General features: G+C 37.8%; 1 protein-coding gene across 29 annotated transcripts in view; it reads left to right on the top strand.

Annotated features, from left to right (window-relative positions):
* Window positions 1-23,004, top strand: part of NRCAM (neuronal cell adhesion molecule) — a 331,138-nt gene that overhangs the window by 284,282 nt on the left and 23,852 nt on the right. For 9 of the 29 annotated variants that reach the window (XM_043463063.1, XM_043463074.1, XM_043463061.1 and 6 more), the window contains 8 exons: window positions 4,698-4,895; window positions 4,989-5,059; window positions 6,224-6,449; window positions 6,831-6,946; window positions 8,304-8,508; window positions 11,774-11,896; window positions 13,391-13,567; window positions 14,561-14,596. In XM_043463063.1, coding sequence (XP_043318998.1) covers window positions 4,698-4,895; window positions 4,989-5,059; window positions 6,224-6,449; window positions 6,831-6,946; window positions 8,304-8,508; window positions 11,774-11,896; window positions 13,391-13,567; window positions 14,561-14,596 — 1,152 coding nt within the window. The other 20 variants (XM_043463073.1, XM_043463084.1, XM_043463071.1 and 17 more) reach the window with 5 other exon arrangements.

Genomic DNA, 23,004 nt, shown 5'->3' with positions numbered 1-23,004 from the left:
GAGAAAGGAGCATCACTAAAGAACAGAAGACAGAGGAGAGGATTTTACTTAATTTCATTGGAACTATTCTGCTTTACAGCAGGTATAATAAATCAACATGCACATCATTTCAGAATTATCTTAGTCACTGGAAAGCAATTTAGTCTTCATGCAGCATAAACATATTATAGACTTGTGTCTGCTCTCTTAAGTATCTGATTTTAAAACCTCTAAGCTTATCCATAGTCTAATTTTACTAAGCTCTTCCAGTATCCTTATGGCATGGTCCCTCAGCTGATTTTATTCTCTAGGCTGATGTCATCAAGGTGAGGAGTTAACACTGGTGAATGTGTCACTTTATAGCAAGGGCTAATGGAAAGAAAGATACCTCAGATGTCTGCACTGAGCTCTGTTACCAGTTGCGGGTTTGAAAAGTCACTTTACTTACCTAACCCTAACCCTGATGCTAACCCTAACCCTCCATATACATGTATAAATTGACACTGTACACATTTAGTTCTGTCTCTGCATCTGCTTTCTAGAGGAGTCAAATATAAGCATATATATATACACATGGCTGTGTGTGTGTGTCCATGTTTACACCACACAAAGAACAAAGCAGGAGAAGGAGATTAAAGAATACAGGGGTAAGGAATATAATTACAAACAAGGTGGTTAGGAAAAGCTACATTAATAAGGTAATATTTCTCTGGAAACAGTATGGCGTTTCCTTGAAAAAAAAACTGAAAATAGAGTTACCATGTGATCCAGCAATCCCATCCCTGTGCACATATCCAGAAAAGATGAAAGCCCTAATTCAAAAGACACATGTACCCCAGTATTCATTGCAGCACTGTTTACAATAATCTGCCAAGACATAGAAGTAACTTAAGTGTCCATCTACATGTGAATGAGTGAAGAAAATGGAATACTACTCAGCCATAAAAAATGAAGTAATGTCATTTGCAGCAACATGGATGAGCCTAAAATTATTATACTAAGTGAAGTAAGACAGAGAAGACAAATATTACATGATATCATCTATATATGAATCTAAAAAGTGGTACAAATGAACATATCTACAAAACAGAAGCAGACTCATAGACATAGAAAACAAATTTATGGTTACCAAAGGGAAAGTCAGGACGAATAAATTAGGAATTTTGGATTAATAGGTTTACACTACTGTATATGAAATAGATAAACAAGGATTTACTGTTTAGCACAGGGAACTATATTCAATATATTGTAATAAACTATAATGGAAAAGAATGGGAAATGATTATAGTTACATTCATCTATATATGTATTACCAAATCACTTTGCTGTATATCTGAAACTAGCACAATATTGTAGATCAACTATGCTTCAATTACAAAATAATCAATTTTTAAAAAAGAAGGTAACATTTGTGTATGTCAATTAAGACCTGAAGAGGGAGGTACTGAACCCACTATGTAGTTATCTGGAGGAAGAATTTCCCAGGGAGAGCAAGAGAAAGAGCAAAGACCCTGAGACAGGAGCATGTCTGCTCAGAAGCCACCGTAGCTGGAGTGAAATGAACAAGAGGGAGTGAAGTAGGAGAGAAGGTCAAAGGGACAGAGAGTTGGTGGGTGGAGTGGGATGTGCATGTGTAGGGCCGTGTATTCCATTGTAGGGGTTGGGAGGGAATTGGAGGGACTTAAATAGAGGAATGGATCACAATGGGATTCCCCAATGGCTCAGCAGTAAAGAATCCCCTGCGATGCAGGAGAAACAGGATCAGTCCCTGGGTTGGGAAGATCCACTTGGAGAAGGAAATGGCAATCCACTCCGGTGTTCTTACCTGGGAAATCCCATGGACAGAGGAGCCTGGCAGGCTGTAGACCATGGGATTGAAAAAGAGTCAGGCATGACTTTGTGACTAAACAAGAGTGGATCACACTGGCTATTCTGCTGACAATAGTCTATGGAGAAACAAGAGGGTAGCAGGGTGGCGAGACCCGGCAGGACCATGGTTCTCAAACCATACATTGAAATACCATGCAGAACCTCAGCAAACTCACAGGCGTGCCTCCAGATGTTAAGTTTGTGATTTTTAAATTTTGTTTTTTTAAAAAAATACAGTGACATCTGTCAGATACCCCATGAAATACTAGCTGGAGGTAGTTCACAGTTTGAGTTTTAATAGTGCCAAGTCGCATTGTGACAATGTCATACCTCTGCAAAGCCTTTGCTGTGATAAAAAGCAAGTACTGTGTGAAAATCAGTGTGAAACAGGAAAGGAGGAAGGTGGTATCTACTTTGGTGACAAGGTGGGAGAAGTTATGTGGTTTCCTGTTCATTTTATGTTAAGACATAAACACTTACTAGTTTATATGGACCTAACTCCTTACTACTTGGAAATGTTAGGTATTTCTTTTGACCTAAAGGAGCCATGAAAAAAAGTACTGGGACACTAAGCCCAGCATGACTGAGAAGTTTGGGAACTTGTGAGTTAGGAGGTTATGCAGTAATTCACGCAAGAAATCTTCACGTCTTGTATTAGCTCATGGGGATGGAGAAGCTGAGAAATGGTAAGCTGAAATTTTGCATATATTTAAAAAATACAGCCAACAGGACTGTTGAGCATTTGAGAGAAAGAGAGGAATCAAAAAGGACTTCAAAAGATTCTGACCTGAGTTGTCACTACCAGTTGGGCTGGAGATTGGGATCAGTCTTGGTCACATCCAATTTGAGATGCCATACTCAACAAACAAGTGGAATTCTTGAGTAGGTGATTAAGTATCCAAAACTGCAGTTCAGGGGAGAGATAGAGGCTAAAAATATAAATATGAAGGTCATTGGTTTATGAAACTGGAGATCACCAGCAAATTAATGTAGATTAGAAGGAGAACTCTAAGTGATGAGCTTATGAGCAGTGCAACACATATTTCCAGTTCATTTCTGTATCTATAATTCGTATCATGGTACATGGCAAGTAGTAGGTAATTAATGAATATCTAAGTACCCTTTTTTCCATGTATTTTTTAATTGAAGTTTACTTGATTTACAATGTTGTTCATTTCATGTGTACAGCAGAGTGATTCACTTATACCTATTTTTTCACATTCTAGGTTATTACAAAATATTGAGTATAGTTTCCTGTGCTGTACCATACGTCTTTGTTGGTTATCTCTTTTATATAGAGTACTGTGTTGATATCAATCTCAAACTCCTCATTTATCCCTCCCCCTACATTTCTCCTTTGATGACCATGTTTGATTTTTATGTCAATGGGTCTATTTCTGTTTTGTATATAAGTTCATTTGCTTCATTTTCTTTTGGATTAAACATATAAGCAATATTGTATGTCATTTGTCTTTCTCTGCCTGGGTTACTTCACTTAATATTGTAATGTCTAGGTCCATCCATGTTGCCACGTGTGGCATTATGTCATTCTTTTTATGGCTGCATAATATTCCATTGTATTTATATACTATATCTTCTTTATGCATTCATCTGTCAGTGGACATCTAGATTGCTTCTATATTTTGGCTATTGTAAATAGTACTGCACTAACTATTGTAAATAGTGCTGCACTGTGGTACATTCATCTTTTCTAATAAATACCTGTTTTTACAAGGACACATACCACAAAATTTTCATAGAAACAGAGAGAAGGTATCCATTAAACAGTAAGTCTTCCTCCGACCCCTGATTCTCAGTTTCTCCAGGGACACCAGTATTATAGTTTGTGTCCTCTGAGAAGTAACACATGTACATTCAAGCACATGTGTATCTGTGTACATCATAGTAAATCTTTCTATGTTTATACAGCTGTAGTATCCAGCACACACTGGATCATGTTCTAAACCCTTCTTGGTTTCACTTAACAATATATTTTAGAAATCATTCTGTTTCAGTACATGTGGAGCAGCCCTATTCATTTTTTACAGCTGCAGAATATTCCATTGTGTGGATGCATCATAATTTATTTAATCAGTGTTCTATTGATGAACATTTAGTTTGTTTGAAATTAGGTTGTTTCACTTGCAAACAATGCTGCCATGTGGATTCCTTTTCATATATCTTTGAACATATGCATAAGCACATTTATTCAAAATAAATTGCTGGAAGCACAGTTTCTCAATCAAAGGGTATCTGTGTTAAATATTGTTAGATGTTCTAAATTGTGCTCCATTGAAGTTGTACCAATTCATGCTTCCCACAAAGCATAAGAATGTTCATTTCCCTATGTCCAAGTCCACAAAGTATGTTAAATGCTTGATTGCTGCCAGCCTATGTAGTAGGAAATGGTACCTTCTTATATTTAATTTAACTTCTCCTGTTGTGGGGAAAAAAAAAAATCAGTCATTTTTTTCATTGTTTATACTTTCCTAAAAATATGTGGGTCACTTCTAAATAATTTTAATTCAACATGCTAAAGAAAGAATACCAAACATTATTGGATGTGCTTAAGTGTTGAGGACAATAATACCTAAAAATATGTGGGTCACTTCTAAATAATTTTAATTCAACATGCTAAAGAAAGAATACCAAACATTATTGGATGTGCTTAAGTGTTGAGGACAATAATAGGACTCTGAAGTCAAAATATCCTAATGATTTTTTCTTGAAAGTGAGATAACTCATGTTTGGCTGCTCTTGTTAGATTATCCTGTTCATTATCCTAGTAACCTACCGTTGGGTGAATGAGTTCATGTCTTGGGTTTGTTGCATGTATGTGGTATGGCCAGAATTCATCATTGAATATGAAGATGCAATGCATGAGCCAGGCCTGTGGCACCACCAAACTGAAGTTCCTGGAACACAGACCACAGCCCAGCTGAAGCTGTCGCCCTATGTCAACTATTCCTTCCGAGTGATGGCGGAAAACAACCTGGGGCGGAGCTTGCCCAGCGAGGCATCTGAGCAGTATTTGACTAAAGCTGCAGGTAAAGCAGGACCTCTGTGATATGAAATAAAAAAAGTTTTCCACTGTTTGCAAAAGATCAAAGCTTACGAGTGTGTGGCTGCTTGACTTCTAGAACCTGATAAAAATCCCACAGCTGTGGAAGGGCTGGGATCAGAGCCAGATAATTTGGTGATTACATGGAAGGTGAGCTATGTCTGAAATCTTCAACTTTCCTCGGTATATTTAGAGTGGAAAGATAAGTTTTTTTATTTATTTTGTAATTGGAGGAAAATTTCTTTACAATGTTGTGTTGGTTTCTGTCATATAACAACTCGAATCAGCCATAGTTATACATATATCCCCTGTCTCATGAGCCTCCTCCCCCTCCCCCATCCAAAATAATAAAAATATTATTATTTTTAAATAATATCCATATTAAAAATCCCCTTTCACCCATTTTTGGGACTCTTTCTTTCTTTTCTTTCTTTCTTCCTTTCTTGTGTAGTAGTTAAAAGCTTGATCCTTGAAGCCAAAATGAACGTGTGTAAATCCCAGCTTTGCCACTTACTGGTGACACTTAACATCTCCTTCATGTATCTGTGTGATGGGAATAGCAACGAACCAACCTCATAAGATTAAAGGAGTTAATGCATAGAAAGCATGTAGGACAGTGCCTAACACATATACATGCTCAATAAATGCTGACTAGAATTATCATCATCATAAAGAACCATCTAGAAAACACGTACCCGTAGTCAACTTCTACCGTTTTCTTTTTGGCCTGTATTTTCTGGACTTGAAAAATTAATACATATTTACTTGTGGTTTTATAAAACTTACTTTAGATAGACCCGTACAGCCATACCTAGATGCATACACATCTGTGTGTACTTGTATACATGCATGGAGAAACAGGACAGAATAAGCCAGTACCTTTTTTTTTTAATAAAGAAATAGTTCACAAGTTTCAGTCTCCAAGTAAGATAAAGACTGATGTACTGTCACACAAGCAGAAATACAGAAAGGAAATTATATAACTGAAAAGTTTTATGTCACCCACCCATAACTGTGAAGCCGGAATTTGAGAGGCTGGGGTGATTTTTACTACTTCAGGATAGAAATGAACTACCTAAAAAAGAAAAAAAAAAAGAAATGAACTACCTTTGAAGTGTTGATCCCAAACAAGCTATGAATCTCATCACATGTGAAAAAAAGACAAAAGGTTTCCTGGATGAAATTGTTCATAGCTTATATTTTATCATCTCAGTGCTCACTGTCCTTAAGTCTGGGATTTGAACTTGCCATTCCAGTGTAAGATGATGCAGTCAATCTGTTTTATAAGCTCTGATTATCTGGCTTTTCTTGTAGCCCTTGAATGGTTTTGAATCTAATGGGCCAGGCCTTCAGTACAAAGTTAGCTGGCGCCAGAAGGATGGCGATGATGAATGGACGTCTGTGGTTGTGGCAAATGTATCCAAATACATTGTCTCGGGCACCCCAACGTTTGTTCCATACCTGATCAAAGTTCAGGCCCTGAATGATGCAGGGTTTGCCCCAGAGCCAGCTGTGGTCATGGGACATTCTGGAGAAGACCGTAAGTATCTGATGCTATTTTGTGTATATTTTTTCCCCCAGCAAAACAGATTACCAAGGTGCAAGTCAAGGCCATGTCCAGAGGTATTTAGATTGGGAAGGAGGGAGGCAGCAATTATTTTGCTCAACACTTCTGCATTTAAACAGCCTACTTATGTAGAAAATAGGTTCAGAATGTTAAAAGTTATTACTTTTAAAAAAGATATGTTATTCTCACAAAGTCAAATGAACAGATATCAAAAACGAAAAATTACTCTCCTGCTTGATAATTCATGGAATAGGATTGGGGCATGTGTCAAGTCAAAATTATGAGACAGTGACATTTTTGCATGAAATTCAAAATGACATTGATACTTCTTACCCCCTTTCTCATCTTCCCCAGTCCCAATGGTGGCTCCCGGGAATGTGCGTGTCAACGTGGTAAACAGTACCTTAGCTGAGGTGCATTGGGACCCTGTACCTCTGAAAAGTATCCGAGGACACCTGCAGGGCTATCGGGCAAGTGAAAGACACTTTTCTTGTTTTTTTCTTAGAACCTGCCCATCTAAGTGAAAGGCAATGCCAGATTCAGTTTTCTTGGCTGGAGGAAGCCTTGAGAGTTCATCTGGCAAGCCACCTCTGCAGCATCCCAGCTAGAGTCAGATCAAAATCTCACTGTTCACAAAGTGAGAGAAAAGTACTTTCTCCACTTACCCCACTTATAATCTAACAGTCTGCCAACTCAACAGTTAACAAATGCATGAAATGGGAAAAACTAATGTTCAGAAAACTACAGTGTAATGAAATGCACCTAGCTTTAAAGCGATAGTGACTGCATGTGTTGAACAAACAAAATTGTTCTGAGAACAATGTAGACTTTTGTTGTTAATAATTTAGATTTTAGTTCAAGATCATGTAGTCCCAACTAGGTCATTCTTAGAAACGTCAATTTTCTTTGTTCTTGGGAAGCATAGAAAGACTGATTCATATTTTTGATTGACGGGTGGTCAAAGAACTTTCCTAGAGACCAAGAAGTCACTGCTTTGATTTGTTAAACCCTGACGTCTAGAGGCCAGTTTTTGCACTGCATCATGTTCAATTTGGCCAGATTCTGTAGATATGTTGATTTCTTTTGAAAGTGCTTTTAAACTCCTAAGAGAATTTAAGAGGACTTAATAAATAGCAATTCTGCATTTTTATCCAAAGTTAATTGATACTTTATCTCTTAAAAATCTGTGTCTGCAATTTAGTGCCAAAAAATAAATACTTTTAATTAAGCCATGAGTTTGGTTTAGTGAGAAAGCCATAGACTTCGTAGAGGGTCTTCTTGCCTCTTGATAGCCCAGGGGCTCATCTGTACTATAGGAATAGTCATAATAAAAGTTGTGACACCTTCGCTTTGGGTTTTAGGATTAAACTAAATGATATATTGTACTTGAAGTTGTAAAGTCTGGAAAAGTTTGTAAATATTGGGCAGTAATCGTTAATTTTTTTCACGGGGTTGTAAAAGAGTCAGACACGACTTAGCAACTAAACAACAACAATGATTTTTACTTTTAGAATATTTTATATAAGTAAAGGACACTTAAATCCTTCTCTATGGGTCTCATGCTGTTTCATTTCTTTAGTTTATTTCACTTAGACTCCTCTAACAAAATAGTATAGTCCAGCTTCATCAAATATTCTTAATTTAATTTCTCTCACTACCTGTGGGGTCCTACTCGCTTGCCTCAAAATCAATATTTGTCCATTGTTTCACTAGTCTAAAATGTACCCAGGGAACTTTCTGGGGAAAAAACATAAAGCTTTAATTTTGTGATCATGAAGATTCTGTTGATCCCTTGTCCATCCCTGACTTTTCCTCTTGCTGTTCCAGATTTACTACTGGAAGGCACAGAGTTCATTGACAAGAAACAGGCGCCATCTTGAAAAGAAGATCCTTACTTTCCAGGGCAGCAAGACTCACGGCATGTTGCCTGGGCTGGAGCCCTTCAGCCACTACTCACTGAATGTCCGTGTGGTCAATGGGAAAGGGGAGGGCCCAGCCAGCGCTGACAAGGTCTTCAGTACTCCGGAAGGAGGTAGGCTGGATGTATTTCTGAGATCCTAGGAGAGTATGGCACATCTTGAGAGGCTTTGGATAACAGAAGGGCCCCAAAGTAAGGTATATTCTGGAAGCCAAGTGTGATTTGTCCCATAGATGAACACAGCACACTCAGAGCTGGCAAAGTGTCAGCTCATCTATGGCCTGAGGCTGTGGATAAGGCTTCACAGGCTTCCCCAAAACTACCTTTCTCTCAACTTAATTATTTTTCTCCACACTTAGTCATACTGCCAAAGATCTTTCACCGTCTGACTTAGCATAATACCCTGCAAGTCCATCCATGTTGCTGCAAATGGCAAAATTCCATTCTTTTTATGGCTGACTAGTATTCCATTGTATATATGTACCACAGCTTCTTTATCCACTATCTGTTGACAGACACTTATGCAAGGTTCTATAAGGCATTGTAATGAGATGGGAGTTGGGACACTCAGTTGGGACACTCAGGTGAGTCTCAGAGGCTGCTGGGCAGCTGCCAGCACCATGAGCCCTTCAGCCAGAAGTCAGGACAGGTTTTGTCTGTAAACTGCTTTTATCCGTGTCTGGGTATATGTTTGAAAAAAAAAAGTAATTAAAAAAGATACATGTACCCCAATATTCACAGCAGCATTATTTACAATTGCTAAGATATGGAAGCATCTCATTACAATGAGATGTACAATGCTGCCATCTTATTACAGTGCCTTGTAGAATGTTGCTAATTTGATGCTGACCTGGATCATTAACTTTCTGACCCGAAGCAAGTTATATAACTTCTTTAAACCTTCAGTTACCTTAGCCAAAAAGCATAAGAACTATATGTGATTGCCTAAGAAAAACATCTAGAAAGGAAAAGAATCCTCTAGGTGGTAGTTTACTTTTTTCTCAGTGTAGCTTCAGAGTTCATGCTAACACAGCATGTGGGATCTTAATTCCCCCAACCAGAGGTCAACCTGTGCCCCCTGCATTGGAAGCATGGAGTCTTAACCACTGGACCACCAGGGAAGTCCCCAAAGGTTGGAGGTCTTAATAGAATATGTTGGGAAGAGAAGGGAAGAGTCACTCCAAATGCAGGCCATGGCAGGGGGAGGGGGAGGGAAGAACGAAACATGCTGATGTGGGAGTTGGCGCTGGAAGTCTGGGCGCAGTCACCTGGGAGCCTGGTGAAGTACAGTTGCAATTCAAATATTATGTAAGTTATAGGTATACAGTATAGCAGTTCATAATTTTAAAGGTAATACTCCATTTATAGTTATAAAATCTTGGCTATATTCCCCATGTTGTAAATATATTCATGAAGCTTATTTTTATGCCTAATAATTTGTACCTCTGGCTCCCCTACCTCTGTATTCCTCCTCCCCCTGCCACTCCAAACTGATAACCACTAGTCTGCTCTCTGTATATGTGAGTCTGCTTCCTTTTTATTAAATTCACTAGTTTGTTGTATTTTTTTAGATTCCACATATAAGTGGTATCATATCGTATTTGTCTTTCTCTGTCTGACTTACTTCATTTAGCATAGTACCCTCCAAGTTCCTCCATGTTGCTGCAAATGGCATTATTTCATTCCTTTTATAGCTGAGTAGTATTCCCTTGTATATATGTACCATATCTTCTTCATCTGTTCATCCGTTGATGGGCACTTAGGTTGCTTCCATATCTGAACAGTTGTAAATAATGCTGCTGTGAACATTGGGGTGCATGTATCTTTTTTAATTAGTAATTTTTTTTTTCAAACATATACCCAGATACAAATAAAAGCAGTTTACAGACAAACCCTGTCCTGACTTCTGGTTGAAGGGCTCATGGTCTGGCAGCTGCCCAGCAGCCTCTGAGAGTCACTGTGTCCCAACTCCCGTCTCATTACAATGCCTTGTCCTCAACCTCATTGCTCCTTGGAGGTCAGGGCTCCTTCCACTAGAGGCTTTCACTGGTGAGACCTTACACGGGTTCTTTAGATAGCTCAGGGGATGGTGCCAGAGAAAGAGGGCCAGGAGATTAAAGGACAGACTAGAGATGAAGTAGTATGTCCAACACACAAAGGTAGGAAGCAGCATGGCTCCTTCAGGGAACTGTAAGTCAGGCAGCCAAGAATGGTGAGAAAAGAGAGGAAGCTCAATTTGGGAGGACCAGTATGATCGCTGATCTTAAATGCTATGGATGTTAGCCCTCAAACCAGGAGCTCCTAACCTGGAACTGTAGTCTCTTAAGAGGTTGATGGATAGGTTTAAGGAGCTCTATGAAACGCCCTAGTGTTATATACAAGGGATATGTATTTTTCAGGGGGGTGTTTATGGGTGTCAGATTCTCAAAGGAGTGATATGAGGAAACCTGGAATTATATGCCAGGACTCTGCTAGGCTCAGTCAAAGGCCACCAAGGGCCTGAAGGGGACAGCAGCTGAGAGGTGAGGAGGGAAGGGATACAGTTGAGGTTACCAGGGTGGATGTGGCAGAATTTCATGTTCCAGAGATGGTAAAAATGAGGCAGAGGGAGAAATTCTAGTTGACTACCTGGTTTCTGGCTCTAATGACAGGAGGGTCTAGGGAGCATGATAGGTTGGGTAGAGAAGGTAATGATCATGAAGGAGGACTGCCATCATCCATCATCCTCATGAGAAAGGGAATAAAAGAAGACCAGGCATGTGTCCTCTGATAATCTGCCAGCCTCTGCCACTGAGAACCTGACTCCCTGCAGGCCTTCCCCAGAGCCAGGGGTTTGCCAGCAACCAGGCTGTTGTCCATCACCATGAGATGCTGGGCATCTGTCAACTCTTGGGATGAGAGCTCCTCTGCACCTGGACAGGCTGGCTCAGGCCCAGAGCCCAGCACGCAGCGTGTGCTGACTGTTTGCAGACTCCTGGTTTGTTGGGGAAAACAGTCCTTCATGGCCCAGAATGCAGCTGCTTCTCCTCACAGGTCTGGTTAGATTACTAGTTCTGCTCAGTTACTAGTTTGCTTTTATTAAGACCCCATTCAGGAAACAAACAAGTACTGTCTCTTTAAAAAAACAACAACAATATTAGTTTGAACATTAGTTTGGGTTCATATAAAGGCAAAGTCCTTGTGTATTTGGAGAGAATGGTTTTAATGACTTTAGATGGAAATGGTGAGGCGAAACAGGTTTCTATTAACATATTTTCAGCTGCATCATGAATGAGTTATAAAAATTTTGATGCATGGTATAGATCTGGTGAAATATGTCACTTTAATGCAGTTTGAAACATTCAAAAACTTCTGTGTTGACTATACTTCTCATTTAAAGTCCCCAGCGCTCCATCCTCTTTGAAGATTGTTAATCCAACACTAGATTCTCTCACTTTGGAATGGGAGCCACCAAGTCACCCGAATGGCATTTTGACAGAGTATACCTTAAAATATCAGCCAAGTAAGTTATGGGGAGAAAGGAACTGGATGGCTTAAGAAGGAAAAGATCTTAATGGTTATCTTAAAATACAAATGAGTTGTTTCCTTATAGCTGTAGAAAAAAAAAAAATATATATATATATATATACTTTCAACTGTTATTCTAGAAGGAACTTCAAATCATACTTTTTAAAGAAAAATGACATATATGCTTTTGAACATTAAGTGATCTGTAGAATAGTACAGACCTTGAGCATGGGGTTTAGGTGGGTACTGTCATTACCTATGTGGGTGTTATATAGAACCAGAAAATGGGAAGAAAAAGGGTACATTTGGCACAAGGGCCCTGAAGACATGTTTAGGCGTTATTTAAGAACACATGACTCCATCTGCTAAAATGGAGATAAGAAATGCTACTGAGATTCAGCTATAAAATTCTCCCAGCTTAGAAGCCAATGGAGACTATATTTCCCCTTGTTGCACCATGTTATAGGAATTTTGTAAATGGTTAATCCCATTGTTTATTTTTTATATTTAAAAGGCTTGCAAAAGCAAAATTAAATGTCTGTGTATATATATTAAATATCTGTCTATGTATATCTGTCTATGTCTATGTCTATGTCTATATATATAAAATTGTCCCAGCTTAGAAGCCAGTGGAGACTATATTTCCCCTTGTTGCACCATATTATAGGAATTTTTAAATGGTTAATCCCATAGTTTTTTTTTTATATTTAAAAGGCTTGCAAAAGCAAAATTAAATACCTGTCTATGTATGTACATACATACTTACACAGATGCATTTGTATTATAATCACAGGGTGAATCTTGAGATCATTCTCTTTTTTGTAATCTTTATTGGAGTATGTTGATTTACAGTGTTGTGTTAATTTCAGATGTAGAGCTAAGAATGATTCAGTTATATATATACATATACACATATGTCCACTCATGTTTTAGATTCTTTTCCCACATAGGCCATATAAGAGTATGGAGAAGCACCCCTGTGCTATACAGTAGGTCCTTCTTAGTTATCTGTTTTATATACGGTAGTTTCTGTGTGTCAAGCCCAATCTCCCATTTATAGGACTAGGTAAGGTTATCAATTATGTCGGACAAAGAGTGCGTAAGGTTACACAACTCAGTGTAATCCAGGTTTAACATTTTAGGTTGATGAATTTATTTATGATAGTGTTCCTACAGCAGTGAATGGGGAATGACTTTGTTCTTTTTTAATGGGGGTTACATTGGCTTACAACATTATGTAAGTTTCATGTGTACAATACTGTTTTAATTTTTATATACACTATAGCTTCTGTATATACTCTTCTGTATACACCACTAGAAGTTCAGCTTCTTTCCATCACCACACAGTTGACTCTCTTACCCATTTCCCCTTCTCCTGACACACCTTCCCTTCTGGTAACCATTGCTTTGTTCTCTGTCAATGTGTTTGTTTTTGTTTGGTTTGTTCATTTATTTTATTACCTTATTTTGTTTATGTTCTTGTTGACAGTTAATAGCACACATGAGTTAGGCCCTCTGGTAGATCTGAAAATTCCTGCCAACAAGACCCGCTGGACTTTAAAAAATTTAAATTTCAGCACTCGGTATAAGTTTTATTTCTATGCGCAAACAGCAGCAGGATCAGGAAGTCAAATAACAGAAGAAGCAATAACAACTGTGGATGAAGGTAAGCTGGGTATGTATATAATCCATGTAATTAGAAGTATCATGAGACAAAAATCATTAAGTTTATGTTTTTTCTTTCCTTCTTACCGTGGAAGTATCCATGTTACCCAATTAATACAAACATGTATTAGTAACTTCTATTTCTGAAATATATATAAACAATGATTTAATTCATACTGGAATAATGATTTGCTATTTGTTTTTTAAGTCCCTTTTAAACATGTATTAAAATGTTGAGGCAAGAGTAGGAAATTACATTTTGCCACACTTGAATTCACAGTTCAAGACAATGTTTTTTTCCAGTCTACAACTTTGCATATAGATATACACACACATATGCGTACATATATGTGTAACACACATTCATGCACACACAGACATGCAGACCTATACACAAATAAATACATGTAATTCTGGCTGTGGTCTAGATTCATCAGAAAAACTTTGCTAGTCTACATACTGATTTAGGTTTTCTGGCAAGGAAATCAAAACAGTTATTAGATAATGCATTTACTTTTATGTTTGAACATGGGACTTCATAGTTTGCTATGCCATCTGGTACGGAGAAAACAAAAGAGCCCCATTAAAGTATTTAGGAAAGGAAGGAATTCTTCCTTTCATACTTTTAAAATGATTTTGAAAAACTTTAGATTCAGTGAAAATGATAAAAAAAAAAGTAGAAGATTTTGCATGCCTCTAAATTATAGAACTGCTTAAGGATTATTTATTTGATTATCTTCCATAGCATTAGAAATTGAAATTTGGTTTGAAATCTCCCAAGTGTCTTACATAATAGGCAAGTATGAATAAAGCACTTTAAGTAATGTGGGGATTTGATTACTGGTAAGTTTGGGAACACCAGCATACCTTTCTCCCCTGTATCTGATGTGGTACACTCCATTCTTCTTGCATGCTTTAGCATTTTAAGAAGTGTTTTTATGTAGCTTTACATGCTAACTATATAGTGTCCTGTTTCTGTTTCCCTTCATGAAAGCTGGTATTCTCCCACCTGATGTAGGTGCAGGCAAAGGTAAAATAATTCATCTGCATGACTTTCTACATGTGTGAAATTTGCCATGTTAACCATGGGGAAGTGCAGCATGGGTTAAAAGTGAAAATAAAATAAGCTCTGAAACACCAACAGAAAGATAAGATCCTGCAAGACCTTGACTTTAAAATTCATGTCTAGCCTTTTTTTACAAAGAGAAAGCCACACATTGAATTCACCCTTTCTCAAGACTTATCCCAGGTCCAAATCCTATTCTTGGCTTTTAATGCTAAGGATTGTGGCTGGATCAGACATGACCCAAACTGTGGCTTTGTCACAGTCCCTCATGATGACCATGCTGTCTATGAAGGGCTCAGAAATACTAGCCCTATGATGAAAACAGCCAGTTAAGAAATCAGATCAACTGAGCTTTCCGTTCTATCCAATTTAGTCATCCTCCTAAACTCAGTGTACATGTTGCTGGCATCACATTGCACTGTCCACTTGGAATTTTGACTTCACTGTACACTCCAACTGGCCCAGGGCTGAAAGTCTCCCCAGTGGGGTCCCCTCTGAGCAAGTTTAGACAGCCCACATGCTCTACTCAGCTATGTTACTCATTTCTGTCTCCACCCAACTACTCAAGTCTCCCCTCTCTGGGGAAGCACCAGTGATCACAGGGAATTACTTTTGTTCTCCTTTATTGCTCACAGATCTCTGGGTGAGGAAGATTGGTTGGGAGAATGGTGCTTGAATGAGTTGTAGAATTTCTTCCACCCAGAGATTCCTTCAATCTTTGACTCTTGTCAGATCTGTCAGCTTTTTAGCGAGCGGTAGAGACCTCCCTGCCTCACTGGGCACTGTACCCATAGAGAACACCCCTGGCCAGGGATTTTCTTGGACTTTGACAGACCAAAAAAGTACAAATAGGAATGAAGAACAAGTCAACCAAAATAAATACTCACTTTGCCCTAAATTGTTCAAATATTAGGAGCTTAGACCCAATCTTATCTTCTCTTTTCTTAAAAATCTTATACTCACAGTCTTGGTAAATTATAAAATGTAGATCAGCTAGATTTCAGAATGATGGAATAGGAACTGTAGCTATTTTCAATCAACTTAATAATGTTTTATAGGTGTTTTTAGACTCCAAAGAACAAAGTCGTAAAAATTCAAAATTTTCACAAGATCGTGTAAGGATGGGAGCCTCTGTTTTTTATGTGTGCTTTTTTCCGGGGATGGTTACATGTCCGTTAAAATCCTTGGTTGTCTTACAATAATTTGCTGCTGGGCTCCCCTTCGACCCTTTCCTGGGACCATTCCAGAGAAAGCCTGGCCTCCTTCCGTGTGCAGCAGCCTGTCGCTGCACTCTGCCTAGAGGCAGCAGCCGAGTAATTGAGCTGTGGCGGGGTTGTCTGCGTTTTCCACTGACTTGTCATATTGGAAAAGGATATGTATGCCAGTGGAAAAAATATCACCCGCTGATTTTAATGAATTAAGATGAACTAAAAGAAATCTTAATTAAAATAGTTCAGGTTTTACCATTTGATGTTACTAAATTGAATTTTGAATTACTTCTTGTTATAGAGATGAGCAAAAATAGAGTCTCAGAAGGTTTTTGAAGCCCCCAGTGTTGAAATCTGGTGGAACTCAGATAAGATTATGGTGTTTAAAATTTTTTCAAAAAAGCTAAATCTAACCTTCTTTTCTATATTGTTTCATTTAATAGTATACCAGTAATTAAACATTGGTTACATAAAGTGATAATATTTAACCATGATAAGACTTTAAAGTGCTGAAGAATAATTTGTTTCCCTGGGTTTTCCTTCCTTAAAATGTTTCTTTTTTCATTCTAGGAATGAATTCTATTCTCTTCTCTGTTTTCCTTCTTTATTGAGATAGATTTGAAATTTACACTTTTAAATTTTCTTACAGATTTTAAGAGATGTTCATGAAACCAAAGCTCTCAAATATAGAATTACAAAATGATTATCAAAATCATTAATTAGAAACCAAGAGAATTCAGTTAGGTGTATTACTCTAGGCTAACCCTGTTTCTTACCACTCTTCTCAGTTTGAGCATGGAAATAGGTACTCTTGTACTCTTGAGGTCTTCAGGAGTCACTTCTTTTGGTCTTTGGTCAAAACTCTCAATACTGGTTTGAGAAATTGTAGTCATTTGGCTGCCTTTGTTCAATTTCTATGTCCCTTTCAATAGTTTCAGGGTCTCTGGGAAAATAGACCTGTGAAGGCATCTGTAGAAATGAACTGAAAGCACATGGATAATGATTTGACTTATGGTCCCAGCACTGCTGATGGATAGACTCTGCTTTATCTATGGATTATTACCTACTTTCTCACCTTGGGAGCAGGCATCAGAGCATTTGGGTGAGGTGACCAGTTCAGGCAAAGGAATAGGGAAAAACTAACTGGTAAGTCAAGAACTGAACCTAGTTCTTGACCAAATTAGCAGCTGACTATGGTCAAACAGGACAGAGCAGAGGAGAGCTCTGACTAAGGGACTGAAGACGAATCCTCTCTGTGGTCAGACTCTCACTTTATCAATATACCAGAGTCCATCCCACAGCTATAGATCAGGTCAAGAAAAAAGGCCAGTGAGTCAAAAGCAAATTTAAAGTGCACAACTTTATTTGGCCTGGACCAAACCAAACCAAAAACAAAGAAGCAACCTCCCTCCCTGCTCCAAATCCCTAACTATAGAGAAGGTTCAGTCAGTTCAACAGCTCATGTCTATCTGGCCCATAAAAAGCACCAGCCCTTTTTAAGGCACTGTGTGTTGGACAGTAAGGCAAATTCTGCCTTTGGTATGCTTATAATCTAGCAGGTAAGACAATACATTAAAAAAAAAAAAGAGTGAAAATAGATGGAACTGAAAACGTTATCTGATCTTAGAGAAGTGAACCATTTATTTTGCCAAACGGGATCAGGAAAAACTTCCCAAGGAAAGTAATGTTGAACTGGGCTTTGAAGGACAGATGGAATTTTAGCAGATGAATTAGGAAGGTGGTTTGTATAAATTCTTGGGAGGGGGCATAAACAAAGTCACGGGGTTTAAAAACCACCAGGATATTTGGGTTATACACAGCAGTCCATCTTGGGCAGAAGTAAGCCATCCACATCTGAAACAGGGAAGTGACAGAATCGGAGATATAGTTTTGGAAGTTAAAGCTTAGTTAACTCTGCTGGTGGTCTCTACAGAGAATGACGTACAGTAGGAGGAGGGACTAGATACAGACTAGATAAAGCCCAGAGAAGAAATAACACTAGCACATCCCACCAGCACATCACAGGTGCTCAGGAGTATCGGTTCAGTAAGTGCACGACTGGGGATTAAAAGCAAAGAGGGTTAGAATTCTCTGTGATAAGAAGGGCCCAACAGGATAGCCTTAGGAAATTGTACTGTGTTCTCTGGGTATCTTTAAGAATCAGCAAAAAAAGAAGCAGCAGCAAATTGCTCTTCTGTTGGAAGGTATGGCTCTGCCTTGAACATCTTCCATAATTAGGCCAAGACTACATTCCTCAGTTCCATGATTCCAAAAATTTTTGAGGAAAATTAGTGTTTTGCCTGGATTTTTTGCCACTGATGCTTTAGATACAGGAAATGTTTTAACTGTGTCTCTGTTGATTGATCATATTTTTATTACTGTTCCTTTAAGATGAAAACCTCAGACAACTAAATCAGTTAGGTCCACAGAAGGACCCTATGTAATTCCATAATCAGTTTTGCTTTCTGCTGTCCCCCATCCTTAGCACAGAGGAGCATGCAATATATATGTGATGGTGAATTAGATCTCAGAGGTCAAATGCAGTATTGAATTTGTTTAATATACTTCTCTTTTTGATTCTAAGAAATGCTATTTCATTGAATTTGTTTCAGTAGAGGGTTTTGGCTTCTAAATTATATAAAATAATTTGGAATTTAATTTCAGAGCCTGAATAAACCCATTCCTGCGTTCTGGTTTACTATCTTAGTATATTTCCCCTGGGATAATAATTTGATATATCACTGTTTAACTACCCAAGTTAATATAGCTATAACTATGTCATTTTTACTGTAGGCCATTGTGAAGGTTGATAGAATTGTCAGGCTCGGGTAACATCTCAAATAACAGCTCAAATAACATCTTTTAGTGACTGTAGATGTCATCTTAACTAGGTAGCAAGCCTTTTGCATCATGTAGGTTCCATAATCTGATGTTTCAGGAAGCTGTTTAGATTCAGTTCAGTTTAGTTCAGTAGCTCAGTTGTGTCCGACTCTTTGGGACCCCATGGACCATAGCACGCCAGGCTTCCCTGTGCATCACCAACTCCTGGAACTTACTCAAACTCATGTCCATTGATTCGGCAATGCCATCCAACCATCTCATCCTCTGTCGTTCCCTTCTCCTCCCACCTTCAATCTTTCCCAGCAACAGGGTCTTTTCCAAGGAGTCAGTTCTTCATATCAGTTGGCCTTACACCTGATTACACTAGATTACACTAGATTACGTTAGATTACACTAGGTTACATTAGATTACACTATGATTTTCTCAGAACATGGTATGTAATGAACAGTCAGGTAAGATTGTCTTGCTCTCTGGACTGTGTCAAATGAAATAGTTCTTATTCATTTTATTTCTTGTTTCTTCACTTCTGATAACTAGTATTGAGCTTTTTTTTTTTGCAGCTTCTTTTTCAGTGTACCCTAACTATCCAACCTTCTCCAGGGCAGCTGCTTCTCACCTGGGGTCCCTGAATTTCCCAGAGGCAGATTCTTAAAGAAATTTGTGACTCAAAATACATCAGAAGCCACTATTATTTTTTTTATCTAAACACCAATTCATTAAAGACCTACACTGAGATGATAAGTAGCATGGAAAAGCAGCCACTAGTATTGGGTTTGACCTTGCAGTCTCATACACTGTGACCTCTGCCCCTAGCATTGTTCAGCACCTCATCCCCACTGTACATCAGTACATGGAGACTCTGATGCTCTCGGGACTGTCTCTCGTGGACAACAGTTTATACTGTTCAGGACCCACATCATAGAACTCATACATTTTAATATGTATGTGTCATTATTTCTGATTTCTCATTAGTTTCCTAATGCTATAATTTAAGAAGTGAAGTAAAGTGAAGTAGAAATGAACCCTGTTATCAATTTCATTTGACTTGAACAATTTCAGAGTACTTAAACTTATTTTACATTGTTTGTGTGTTTGATTTTGCAATTTGACTTGTCTGTCTATCTGTTTTATTTTTCTGTTGAATATTTATTTTAAGCAGTATACCCCAGGATCAGCAAACTTGCTACTGCCGCTGCTGAGACCTCAGCCAATATCAGTTGGGAATATGAGGGACCAGAGCTTGTGAACTTTTATGTTGAATATGGTGTAGCTGGCAGTAAGAAATGATTTCATTACCTGGGTTTTAATTGGGGGGCTATATTTGAAGAGATTGAGAACATCTTCAGGATGCACTGTGGATCGTCCTGAAAAATAACTTGATCTAAATAAATGAATCCAATGTATGTGAAAAAATTAGAGTGAACCATCAACCTATATATTTTATACATAATTAGGAGTCTCGTTGGTTCATGTTATGAAATACAAGGGACATAATAAGTTCCATTGCTTATGTTATTTTTAGTTTGTGGTACTTAAAACTCTTTACCCATGACTTGTAAATAAGAGTAATAAAAAATAATTTTATTTCTATGTTTAATGTATTCCCAAGTCAGGTACTCTACTTATATCCTGGCCACATCTACTAGGAGAGGGGGAACTTAAATTTTCAGAGTGTATGAGAATCCAGTCCTCCTCCTTAATACAGTGCTCTGCACTTAATGAGCTGGGTGGCCAGTGAATGTTTGTGACAAAATGTTGAATATAGTCCAGCTTTCTGTTTAGGCCCTTATTGTGCAAATAAATATTTTTTTAAAAACCTATGAGTTTAGAAATACCAGTACTTGAGAAAGGTTGAATCTATAACTTGGATAAATTTGAAGGCATTTAAGTTTACTGAAAGATTTGTCTTGTGAATCAAAAAAAAACCAGTTCTTTCCATAGTTCAATCAAGTTATTTAATGTATTACAGTTCTTTTCATAAATGTCGTTAGAGAAAGTCAGTAATTTCACAAGGCAAGGTACAGATCAAGAAGTTTCTCTCGTGTTAAAAAGATTTAATCCAGTGGGTATATATGCAGTTAAAATGTCATCTGATATCCAGTTGATTTTTCTTTGAGGATATTGTCATGTAGTGGTTCATTTTCATTGATTTATTTGACACAACTCAACTTATGTCATCTAAAATGATAAACTGAAGCACCTTAGATTTTGTCTTTTGCCTATAAAGTGTATTTTCCTTTTTTGAAGCATTAAATGATTTCCATTCCCTTAAAACATTCAAATGTGTTGTTTTTGCAAAATTTCCATAGGCAAAGAAGAATGGAGGAGAGAAATTGTAAATGGTTCTTGGAGCTTCTTTGGGTTAAAGGGTCTAATGCCAGGAACAGCATACAAAGTTCGAGTTGGTGCTGAGGGGGACTCTGGTTTTGTGAGTTCAGAGGATGTGTTTGAGACAGGCCCAGGTGAGGTGCACACCACACCAGTTCTGGCTCCCGGTCAGAAGTGAGGCCACCCAGTGCTCCAGTTGGAGACGGGAGGCTGATGGAGCCTATTGTGGGTAGGGCTGAGAATGTCCTTCTGTGGGGCCCATTTGGGTGGCGAGGTGGGTTTTTAATTGTCTTTGGCTCTTTATATCAAATGAATTACAGAACTGAGCAAATCACCTTCTAATTACATTTTTGCCAAAACCATTACAAAACCAAAGGGAAGTATGATTCTTAACCTACATGATTTAGGTGACTCAACTTTTCACATCATTTATATGTCTCAATTTTCCCTCAGAGTTAGAATAGAATTTTTGAAATGCTTTAGAGCTGAAACAACTCATTGATAAAGTCACAATTTTTAATGTCAAAATGGATTGTAATCCAACCGAACCCTGCAGTTTGGGTGAAACAACTGATGTGAAGAATATTAAACTGATGTAGAACAAAAAATTATTAAATTCATGTACTTCATTATCATATTTGACTGCTTGTATATATTTTAGTTATGTGAATATTATCAAAATACACAAGGACATTAAAGTCTCTAAGATAAAGAAAAATGTTCTTGTAAGGTGTAAAAATATCCATATTTCCTCATAAGATGGAAAATAATCCCTGTTTGCTTCAATTTAAAGGGTTGTGTGGTATGTGTTCATTTTATGATTCATAAAATCATGTTTTATTCACTCATTTCATGCATTCTTGGGGAAATGTTGCATTTCCTGTAGAACCCACAGGCAAAAATGTATTTTTTGTGTGTCTTTCCTTACCCAAGCCTTATGATTTTTAAAATCATTTCTTCTAATGTAGAAAAGAACATGAGTGGTTTAAAAAAAAGAAAAACCATAGGTAATATTTAAGAACTTATTAAATAAATGTAGTATTAAAATACCTTATGAAAATATTCATATGCTAAAATCATAATGCTTAAGGAAAAATATTTTCCTGTCATTCTGTTCTTTGTACTTTCATATCCATAAGTGTACAGAGTTCTAGGAAAATTCTGTATTAAACTTAAAAAAGGAATTGCCATTCACAGCCAGCAGGACAAGGTGTTTGTTATTACCGAGAACTTTTAATTTCAAAATACTAAAAGCTCAATTAGCTATTCTGTCCATATAGAGTTAGGATGCTAATAACAGCCCTAGTGTTAGCGTTTATTCAGTGCTAATTTCTACTGGGGAAACGGTTTTCTTGGCTTTCCTCATTCAGTCCTTACAACAATCTTGTGAAGGAGACTATTACCCACTTCTACCCCATGTCAATGACCTGTAATGAGAGGAGAAAAGCCTGCCCTATCACCCAGCTAGAACGCAGGAGAGCTCATATTTTCAACACCAAGAATAAGCTCTCTCTACACCCACCATTCAAGGCCACAGAGGCCCACATCCCAAGGGGAACAGGTTATCTGCAAAGTGACCACTTTTCAGGGACTTCCCTGGCAGTCCAGTGGTTAAGAATTTTGCCTTCCAATGCAGGGGGCACTGGTTTGATCCCTGGTCAGGGAACTGAGATCCCACACGGCCAATAAATAAGCAAAAACAACAGCAGCAAAAATGAGCATTCTGGCAAAAACCACTACAATATTGTAAAGTAATTAGCTTCCAACTAATAAAAATAAATGGAAAAAATAAATAAATAAAATTGGTCAAAAAAAAAAGAAAGAAAAATGACCATTCTGTTCAGCTCTTGGAACGTCTTTCCATCTATTCTAGACCCTTCATGGTCCCGTATACTCCTACTTTGCAGATCTAGTTAGAATTAATTCCATCCACAAAATCAAGTTGTGGCATTTTTTTCTTTTGATCATTTTCTAGGACAGAGAGCAAACCAAAC

The sequence above is a fragment of the Cervus canadensis genome, chromosome 3 (genome assembly GCF_019320065.1).
Source record: "Cervus canadensis isolate Bull #8, Minnesota chromosome 3, ASM1932006v1, whole genome shotgun sequence".
Taxonomy (NCBI): Eukaryota; Metazoa; Chordata; class Mammalia; order Artiodactyla; family Cervidae; genus Cervus; species Cervus canadensis.
Note: the sequence above shows the minus strand (reverse complement) of the source record. Positions and strands in the feature narration are given on the sequence as shown.